This window comes from Podospora anserina, chromosome 4 (genome assembly GCF_000226545.1).
Source record: "Podospora anserina S mat+ genomic DNA chromosome 4, supercontig 4".
NCBI classification, from domain to species: Eukaryota; Fungi; Ascomycota; class Sordariomycetes; order Sordariales; family Podosporaceae; genus Podospora; species Podospora anserina.
Window position 1 is genome coordinate 1,697,946 of NW_001914850.1, and position 9,978 is coordinate 1,707,923.

General features: G+C 55.0%; 3 protein-coding genes across 3 annotated transcripts; 1 reads left to right on the forward strand and 2 right to left on the reverse strand.

Annotated features, from left to right (window-relative positions):
• Nucleotides 1-2,095: 2,095 nt before the first annotated feature.
• Nucleotides 2,096-4,398, forward strand: PODANS_4_6270 (uncharacterized protein; the record flags this gene model as incomplete). The annotated part of the gene is made up of 4 exons (XM_001906181.1): nt 2,096-2,104; nt 2,282-2,438; nt 2,505-2,616; nt 2,673-4,398. The coding sequence occupies 4 exons, from the start codon at nt 2,096-2,098 to the stop codon at nt 4,396-4,398; spliced, it is 2,004 nt and encodes a 667-aa protein (XP_001906216.1).
• A 1,007-nt stretch (nt 4,399-5,405) lies between these two features.
• On the reverse strand, nt 5,406-6,461 carry PODANS_4_6260 (uncharacterized protein; the record flags this gene model as incomplete). The annotated part of the gene is made up of 1 exon (XM_001906182.1): nt 5,406-6,461. The coding sequence occupies one exon, from the start codon at nt 6,459-6,461 to the stop codon at nt 5,406-5,408; it is 1,056 nt and encodes a 351-aa protein (XP_001906217.1).
• A 1,009-nt stretch (nt 6,462-7,470) lies between these two features.
• PODANS_4_6250 (uncharacterized protein) lies at nt 7,471-8,883 on the reverse strand (the record flags this gene model as incomplete). The annotated part of the gene is made up of 2 exons (XM_001906183.1): nt 7,471-8,244; nt 8,308-8,883. The coding sequence occupies 2 exons, from the start codon at nt 8,881-8,883 to the stop codon at nt 7,471-7,473; spliced, it is 1,350 nt and encodes a 449-aa protein (XP_001906218.1).
• Between the last annotated feature and the right edge of the window lie 1,095 nt (nt 8,884-9,978).

Below are 9,978 nucleotides of genomic sequence, written 5' to 3' on the forward strand. Positions count from 1 at the left end.
CCTTCTGTGTTTGGTAGTTTGAATGCTCTAGCATAGCATAGCCTGGGTTTTGGGATTTTGGGATGGGGGAAAGGGAGGTATATGGGGGAAGGGTGTTGAGGGGTGAGGGGGTGGGACGATATGATATCTCTGAGAGAAATATAAGCAATTATGAAATGAAGATTACCTGAGCTACTGAGGTCATGATGACTGAGTATCACGTCGTGGAAGTGGCTAACTAGCTACCTTATAAAGCATTGGGGAGTCTCAGTCAAGGCTGATGATACCACAGTTGAGGTTCAGTGGCCCATCCTTTAGCCCACACTGCCTTCCGTCATCCGCCTGGTGTGGAAGTCTATCATCTTGCTCACAAGGTGACAAATTATGTCAGATGGGTTTTAAGCTGCAGCCCTCAAGCCATCCAGCGGGTCTTTTGAAACGCCACAATCTAGAGTCCGCAAGCATTCCATTCCTTTCCCGATGGTTCTGGTGGATGCCCGGTATGGGTATTTTGTTCTATGGCGCAGAGCTGCAACATACAAAGCCCTAACTAACGTGTTGCCTTCCCACAAGTGCTCCATATCTGCATTCGTATTCTCTTTTTGTCCCTGTAACCTTGCAGACGCTCTCAAGATGCCCGATATCCTCAAATGGATCACGATCGACGAAGTCCATCTTTTCGAGCACTGCACTGTTGAACAGCGCCGCACCTGTTGTCATCTCTTTCCCAGCATGCCAAGAACGCTCGTGGTTCAACTTGATCGTCTCGCAACCTATGACATCCCAAACCCGAAAACTGTTTCTCTTCAACAACCATGAGAAGTAACGATGAGCTCTCCGGCCTGCGGAAATCCCCGACTGGGTATGTTGCGTCATGCCCCCATATAGCGGCCACCACAATGGTCCACGCCTGCTTAGGGCCGGCCCGGGCCTTCACCCCCGGAACTCGGAACTGGAAGTCAATTCCTGCCACCCCTTTAAAACAAGAGTCACCCGGTAAAGATGATACCGGATGATTTCTTCTCAAGCACGGCCATCATGTCATGTCTCGAGTTATCTGTGTGGTTTTTCCCCTAATGTACATAACCAGGAGGCTAGGAGTACGGTGTAAGATCAAGTACCTAAGGTATATAGTTGCAACAACCGGCAGACAAGTCGCGATTTCCCCGAGCACCGACGACCCGAGAAAGAGAAGGCACGATTCACGAGATTGGAGACGGGGTGATAGGTAAGATGAGTAAGAGCTGGGCCCGACGGCAGGTGGCTCCTGTCTCCCATTTTCTTTGATTTTCCCGGACCGAAAAACTCGGCCAACTTCTCACGGTTGAGAGAAACACGTCTCTGACAATTACAGAATTCTTTTTACCCATACATCGGCTAGTCTTACATAGGTTCTCAACGACAGGCCTCGCCGCCACCGACTTCCGAAACTCTCCCCCGAATCAACGTTGGACTTGGGCGAAACTACGCAGACCATCCGAGAATGGAACACAATAGCCGCAGTGGCTACGGCGAGAATGGAAGATGGAAGACATACTCGACTAACGGTGGATATGGCCCTGGTGGGCTCTTCAGAGGATCACTCCACGTAAGTTGGACTTTGATGGATGGACGCTGTGATGGATGGCTGTCAGTCAAGCCTGGCAACAACCCTGGCAACAACCCTGGCAACAACCCTGGCAACCCTGTCACCCCGCCGAGGCCCAATGGCGCTAGTACCCAATTGGACGCGACACAAACCAAACGGGGTCCTTCCCCTGGCGCAGGCGGCAGGCTGTTGAAGCTGCCAGTGCAGACAGAGAGAGCGAGCTGGACCAAATTTCCAACACCTCACTCGGCCTTCCCGCAACACAACTGAACAGCAAGTCGCTGCAGAGGTCTTCTCCCCTTCTTGATACCCAATTCCTGGCCGCGCCAGCTCCCGTCGATTTGACCTCCTGCTTCACTCCCCAACCCCGGCTCCAGCTGCGATTCGCCCGACGCTGTGTTTTCCTTCAGCTTCCGACTCCGACTGCTGATCAGCCAGCAACGGCAGGAACCCCATCCAACACCGCCAGCACCCGACGACGGTATCCCTCACTACTCTTACGTCCCCTCGCTGGCTTTCGCTCTAGCCATGGCTTCTGTGAGCTGCCCTCCTCCTCTTCCTGCGATCGAGATGACTGCTGCGACTCGGTCCCCACCCAACGTCATCGCGATTGCGAGCATCGACTTGCGCTTGGTCGAGCTCCCACTGGAACGACTGCCTTGGCTGCCATGATTGTGTGCTTCTCTTGCTGCGAATGCTGACTGTTCTCTCCAGCAGCAACCGCGTCCGTATGGTCAGGGCGGCTACCTGCCAAACGGCGCCGTGCCACCTCACCCAGCTCCTCTCCCCGGAGCTCAACCTCTCCTTCCCAACCAGGGCCGTATTGTTCAGACCGGCCCCAACAGAATTCTTTGCATCGCTGATGTGCGAGGTATGTCGGGGAAACACAAACCTGCCAGCATAGATGGGGTTGCATGCTGACCACGGCTCTTTTTAGGCAACCTCCAGTCCCTGAACGACCTTGCCCGTTCTGCCCGTGCCGACTTTATCATTCACACTGGTGACTTTGGCTTCTACGACGAAACATCTCTGGAGCGCATTGCGGATAAGTCAGTTGGCTTTGGTGGTTTGTTGATTGGACATGTACTGACTTTGACACGCTTAGGACCCTAAAGCATGTCGCCCAGTATTCCCCCCTCATTTCGGAGCCAGTCAAGAAGGCGATTGCGGCAGGTGGCGCCGGCCCTGTCAAGTCACGATTCCAAGCTTCCGAACTGCCCCTGTCCGAACTCCCTCAGCTCATCACCGGTGAGCTCAAGCTCGATGTCCCGGTCTACACCGTCTGGGGCGCGTGCGAAGATGTCCGCGTGTTGGAAAAGTTCCGGTCCAAGGAGTACAAGGTCCCCAATCTCTTCATTATTGATGAAGCTCAGTCCATGCTGCTCGAGTGCTCGGGCGTCAAGCTCCGTCTTCTCGGCCTTGGCGGAGCTGTGGTAATGCACAAACTCTTCGACAACGGCGAGGGCCGCACCACCATCGCTGGCGGCCAGGGTACTATGTGGACCACGCTTTTGCAGATGGGCGAGTTGGTAGACACGGCCAACCGTGTCTATGACCCTACCGAGACTCGCGTGTTCATCACACACGCCTCGCCCGCCCGCGAAGGCATTCTCAACCAGCTCTCGGTGGTTCTCAAGGCAGATTTCTCCATTTCGGCTGGCCTGCATTTCCGCTATGGTAGTTCGTACAACGAGTTCAGCGTCAACCCGAGTCTGGACCACTACCGCGGCAAGCTTGCCGCTTCCAAGGCTTCGTTCAACGATGTTTGGGATACCGTGAGGGCCGAGGTCGAGCCCGCGATTCAGCAGAACGACGCCCAGCAGACGTTGCTCAAGAACGCGCTCAGCGTAGTGGAAAAGATGCCTACCATGGCTGCCGGTGGCAACCCCTTCGGTGGTGTTCCTGCCAACGCTCCTGGTGCCGGTCAGGTCGACGAAAGCGCATTCAAAAACATGTGGAATTTCAACCTAGCTGATGCGGCATTCGGCTGGCTCGTACTGGAGATTCAGGATGGCAGAATCGGGACTGAGATGCGCGCTCAGGGATTTAACTTCTCTCACCGTGGGGCCAAGCAGCAGCCCGGCGCTCAGCCAGCTGCCGCGGCCACCGGCCACAGCCCTGTCAATCCTCCTCCTGCGGCTCCCTCTCAGCCCGCCCCCTCGGCTGCTCCGGCGGTCCCAGCCGTGAAGCCCGTCGTCCCTTCACCTGTCCCCGTGCCTACCAAGCCCGCCACCCCAGTCCCGGTTCCTTCGGCCTCCCCAGCACCCAAAGAGGAGAAGCCTGCCGCCGCCGCTTCTAACGGAGCTTCTGGTGAGCCATCGGCGCCCCGCAGTTCTGCCGAAAACACCATCGGTTTGTTCATTATGAACGCCCAGAGCGAGGATCAGATTCGTGATCTGTTTTCCGAGGAGGACAAGGCCAAGATTGTCAGGATTGAGAAGTGGGGCCAGAACAAAGTTGCTCACTTCAAGACGACCGAGGATCGCGATGACGCCCTGAACCGTCTCCCAGACGATGTCAAGAACCGTGCTCCCGGTCAAGAAGATAGATCAAAGCCTTTGGTCAAGATCTTCCAGGCCCCTGCTGCTCGAGGGTCTTTCCGTGGTGGTGCGGGCAACTGGGGCAGCAGCCGTGGTGGTAGAGATTCTGGAAACGTCCAGAGCGGCTACAGAAGTGCCGGCGGCGGTGCCAGTGACAGTGAGGGTGCTGGTCGCGGCCGTGGACGTGGTGGCAGCCGTGGCGGTAGAGGTGGTGAACGGGGCGGTCGTGGTAGGGGTGGTCGGGGCGGCCCGAAGGAGGGGGGGGCCAGTGGGGCGGGAGAGGCCCAGTAAATGTACGAGGATTAAGAGACGAACTTTTGTAATCTTGGTGTTTGATTTGGGGGTGGTGTCATGGCTCTCGGTGGTGGGTGGTGGGAAAATACAGCGGAAGAAAAGGGGGTGGGTGTTATTTTACGGAGCGAGTTTTGGCTTGCTGTAACCAACCTTTTTTTTTTTTTCTCAAGAAGTAGTGTTGTGCTTTGTGTTGTGTGATGTGCCACGTTGCGTGTTTTGCTTTTGCTGCGATTACCACGATGACCTCTTGCCTGAGTGTGAGTGGTTTTAGACTTGTTGCTTTTCTTTTCGATGACGAAGGGGAGGGAAATACACGGAGATGGTACTTGAGATTTGATTTGAGTTGTTTCTTTGGCACAGAACGGGGATGGGTGGATGGGAAAAAGAAAATGATTTGCGTCTTTCGAGTCTTCTTTTCTTCACTTTATGAGAAATAATTTGATGGTGTTTTTTTTTTCTTTCTGTATGTAATTGTCTTGAGGTAGATATGGGGTCACGGACAAATGTAGGTAATCGAGTTGTTTGTCCGTTTTTTTTTGGGGGGGGGGGGGGGGAAGGGTTTGTTGATGTGCATGTGAGATGGGTGGTGTGAGCTGTGATATGATGTGTAGGGGTGGTGTGGGCGATGATGATGATGGTGAGTATGGTAGGTTAAAACATGAAATTAAGTTTGTCTGTGTCAAGAGATATATCCCGTGAGGTCAACAAGAGAGCTGTCGTGGCTTGTGCAGATTGCCTTGAGCTCATGTCTGTAGGTGTGTCTGATGTTTAATGCCCACATTGGTGTACACCAGCAGTCTTCATTTTCGATGTTTCGAGTCCACCGCAGAACCCAGCAACACCAAGTTACGCAAATTCTTTCTTCTGGGTGCTCTTTACTCTATTACCCCATCCCGACCGAACGACGAAATGTATTCCCCCCATCCCCCCCCCCACCCCCAACATCAAATCGATATACACTATTATACATATAATACAGCCCTTTCCCCCTTTTCCTCCCCCCCCTACTCCCTAGGCTTCATCCCCCTATGAATAGCCGCCACCCCCCCCGTCAAATCCTCCCACCCACCATCCCCACTCACCCTGAACCCCGCCCCCTTTATCAGATCCCTAAACTCCTCCTGTCTGGGAAACCGCTCAATGCTCTCGACCAGATACTGGTAGCTATCCCTATCCCCCGCCACCAGCTGCCCAATCAACGGAATCGCCCGGAAGCTCCACTCCTTGTACACACTGTTAAACAACGGGTGCTTGTCCGCCTTGGAGAACTCAAGACAGGCAAACACCCCCCCCGGCTTGAGCACCCTGTACGCCTCCGCCAGCGCGGCGGGAATATCGCTAAAGTTCCTGATCCCAAACGCGACGGTGTATAAGTCAACTGAATCATCTTCCAACCCCGATGTGGCGGTCGCGGGATCGAAAAAAGTCTGTTCGGTCTGGGAGAGGATGGGGGTCAAAGGCCGGGTTTTGCGCAAGTCTTCGGCGTTGGCCTCGACGAAGCTGAGCGCGGCTTGCTGGCTTGCTGGGAGGGCGGCAGATCGGGATTTTCCGACCGAGAGCATGGCGCGGTTGATGTCTGAGATGGTGACCTTGACGTTGGGGTTGGAGTTGACGGTGTGGGCGTGGTGGAGGAGGCGGAAGGCGATGTCGCCTGTGCCGCCGGCGATGTCCAAGATGTGCTGGGGGGAGGTAGGGGAGGTGGAAGAAAGGGGGGAGAAGCCCGGGTTGAGGGTCGAGACGAAGTGGTCTTTCCAGATGCGGTGCCAGCCGAAGGACATGAGGTCGTTCATTTTGTCGTACGAGTCTGCCACGGACGTGAAGACGGAGGCGACGAGGGCGCGTTTTTGGGAGGTGGTCACGGTGGAGAAGCCGAAGTGGGTTTCTTCGTCTGAGGGGGTGGTGGGTTGGGTATCATTACGGTGGGAGGGGGTGGTGGACAGAGATCGTCGTGATGTTGGTACATGGTGGTGACATTGTGGTTGTTGTTGGCGGGGGAGAAATGTGCTGCTGCGGAGGGAGGGGAGTGCCCTTTTGAGAGCCGGTCGGGCAGCGGCGGCCATTGTGACGAATAGGAATGGCTGACCGGAAGGGCGTAGGGAGGAGGTCTGGAGAGGGTGGACGGTAAGCTTCGAGATCAAACAGAAAGACAGCTCGGATGCGGGCGTCGCGGACTTCGGGACGGAGAGGCTGCGAAATTTCGGACGGGGCCGGAGAATTGTGGCTGGTGGAGCTGGTTCGAGTGGCTTGTGAAAACCACTTGAGAAAACCCACCAACCCCACCATGGTTCTTCAGCCTTGTGGGGATCGTGCGGGGATCGCCCAGCCGGCCCCACCGTTCCGTATCTTGGCGTTCCTCCGCCTCACATCGACATCCACTTCACTCTGGGGTGCAGAGTATCATCATGGGAAGAAACTTACATGATTAAACCGCCGAGTAAGAATCGGCAGTCTTGGCTCGACTGACCGAGGAGCTAGGAGCTATGGTCGAAGGAGCTGTGGAAGGAACAGTCGTGCGCTTTGAAGAGATGCAAGTCGTGCACTTGGTGGTCGCCTTGGTAGCGGTTGTACACTTTGAGGACTCGTTAATGGTCGACTTTGGCCGTCTGTGAGCAGCTGCTCTGGACTCGGCCAACTCGATCGCCCTGGCATTCCGATGCTCCGCGATATTCTGAGCCCACTTCTGGGGCAGCTTGAGACAAAACAGGGCGATAAACATGGTGACGAAGAAGCAGACCAAGACTGCGATCAGGACTTTGCTCGCTCCGGAAGTCATTTTGACCCTTTAATCTTTTGGGTTGTGTTCTTCGATTTTTGCAGCTGTCCTGCCGTGTGGTCGATACTCTGATCTGAAGAGGGAATGGCAAGAGTGGGTGTCGAGGCGTTGGATAGCAGGAAAGCTGACAAGATCGGAAGCTTGATCGAAGAAAGACAGACACAGGTAGGCAACATGGTCGACAACATGTCCCGGGTGTCGAAGAAGACCAAAACACATTCACTTGGTCTGCCAGATCCACAAGGCCCGCAATAAACACAGTAAATTCACTTCGCCGGCTTTGCTTCCTGGCGACACTATTGCTCCAAACTGGCCTTGCCTCCCTCAAACTCCCCAAAATCATACTCCTCTGGGTATCTATCAAGATGCTCGCTCAACTCCCTCATCTGCGCCTTCAAATCAGGTGTCAGCTCCTCATACACATCCTCAAACATGTTCTTGATCGCTGGCTTCTTCAGCTTCTCTGCCTCCGCAAAAGCCTTGAGTACATCCCTCCTGATGCTGTCTCTCGCTTCCTTCTCCTTTTGCTCGTCCCAGATCCCCTTGGACTCCATCCACTTGCGCAACCGGGCAATGGGGTTATCTCTTCTCTTCCAGTCCTCGACCTCCACTCTGGCCCGGTACGCAAACGAATCATCCGAAGTGCTGTGGTGACTGACCCGGTATGTCATGGCCTCAATCAACACGGGCTTTCCGCCATCCTGCAGCGCAAGCTCTCTTGCCTTCTTGGTGGCCTCTCTGACAGCCCAAAAGTCATTGCCATCCACGCGAATGGTCTCAATGCCGTAGCCCAACCCGCGACTAGCGATGCCGTCACCCCGGTATTGTTCCAACGACGGCGTCGAGATGGCATAGCCATTATTGCGGCAGATGAAGATGACCGGGCACGACCTCGTCGCGGCAATGTTCAGCGCGGCGTGGAAGTCGCCCTCACTAGCAGCCCCTTCGCCGAAGTAAGCCGCCACAACCCGAGGGGGCATCTCGGGGTTCTGCATCCTCTGGATCTTGAGCGCGTAGGCCGCGCCGGAGGCCTGGGGTAGTTGTGTCGCCAGTGGGGAGGAGATTGTGTGCTATTCGCCGTCGATGGTTAACATCAGAGCTCATCCATCATCACTCAGGAAAAGTAAACCTACAATATTCAGCTCCCTACTTCCATAATGCACCGGCATATTCCTCCCCTTCCCGGGATCCTTCACATTCGCAAACAACTGGTTCATAAAGTCGCTCAGCTCGAAACCCCTCTGCTTGAACACTCCCTGCTCTCTGTACTGGCAGAAGACCACGTCGTCCTTTGTCAGCGCCGAAGCGGTAGCGACGCTAACGGCCTCTTCTCCAGCTGATACCATATAAAAGCTGAGTCGGCCTTGACGCTGCGCGTCAAACATGATCAGGTCCATGATGCTGACCGTCAGCATATCCTTGTAGTGCTTGATGACTTCCTCCTCTGTCATGTCAGGCTCGAAGTTGGGGTCCACCACCACACCATGCTGATCGATAGCGCGGTAGGTTGGTAGGGCGGGATAGTTGGAGGGGACCTCGTATTTCATGGTGTTACTGAAGGGGGAGGTGAGCGCGCCGGGGAACTTGAGATGGGTGGAATCTGGGCGCTGGGAGAGGGAGGCGGCTGTTCGGCGGTGGACATGTTGGAGGGTTGTTGGTGATACCCTTACTGGGCGTCGGAGGAGGGAGGAGGGGCGGATTCGCTTCATTTTTGGCTGGTTTAGGATGGGGAAAGGAGAGTTGATGAAGGTGAGGTTCGGGAGGAAAGAGTAAACAGATCACATTGCTGCCGTTGACACTGGAATCTGGCGGCGGGAGGTAGCAAGAGGAGGTGAGACGGGGAGGAACACCCGGCAGAGTGGACGGACGTCACTTGTGCCGACGCAAACCGGCGGCACCTGGCTTTCCCCAAGTCTTGGCTGTCAGGGGTAAACGCGGGGTTGGGGTTGGGGTTCCTTGCCCCGGTCTTGGTCTTGGCATGGATCTTTGACCGAGGTGAACAACTTCAAGTCTCAGCCCTCAGGACTCTTGAGAAGGAGATGGTTGATTTGGCAGGTCGTCGATTCCTTATTTACCACTGTCCCGATAAGCACAACCAACGTTCCCCAACGACAGAACGTACTCCGCATGGCCGGACCTGCCTAGTGTTGTGCTCAACTTGGTTGTGCTGTCGTTGACATGTCGTGTTCGGAGGTGAATGTTTAAGACTGATAAAGTCAACATTGTCTGGATGTCTTTTGAGGTTGTCTAAGGATGTTGCCATGATTCGCTGTATTGTTCGTTCAATAAGGAGGCTGTACCCGCCAGGGACTCAAAAGATTGCCATGGAGGATTCCTCAGATATTGAGATATTGATAGGGCCAACTTACAGCTTCGCTGCTAACACCTGTATCAGCAGCGCAGTTCCCAAACCAAAGTGTCAGACACCAGTTCATGGTTCCAGCCCATTGGAAGCTCGGGCTAGCTCACTCACGCCTTGCAGATGCTTATCATTTAGACATGGGCAGTCCATCAAATCACATCGCTCAATGTCCTCCACATCTCGTCTAAGCTGCAAGCCTTCCGGACAAACCCCCCACTGACTTTTGCCTCTCTATTGATACGAACCATGCTCGGGGTTTCCCCAGCGCCCCGCATGAACAAAACAAGATGGAGATGTTTCCCTGCCTACATACTCCCCCTCCCCTCCATCCTCTCTCACTCTGGCCTTCGACTTGTTCCAAGGCACCTCCTCACCTCCCACCCTCGCCTCCCCACCAACCCGCCAAAATCAGGTTCACCCTCCCCCTCATCCACCTCCTCAC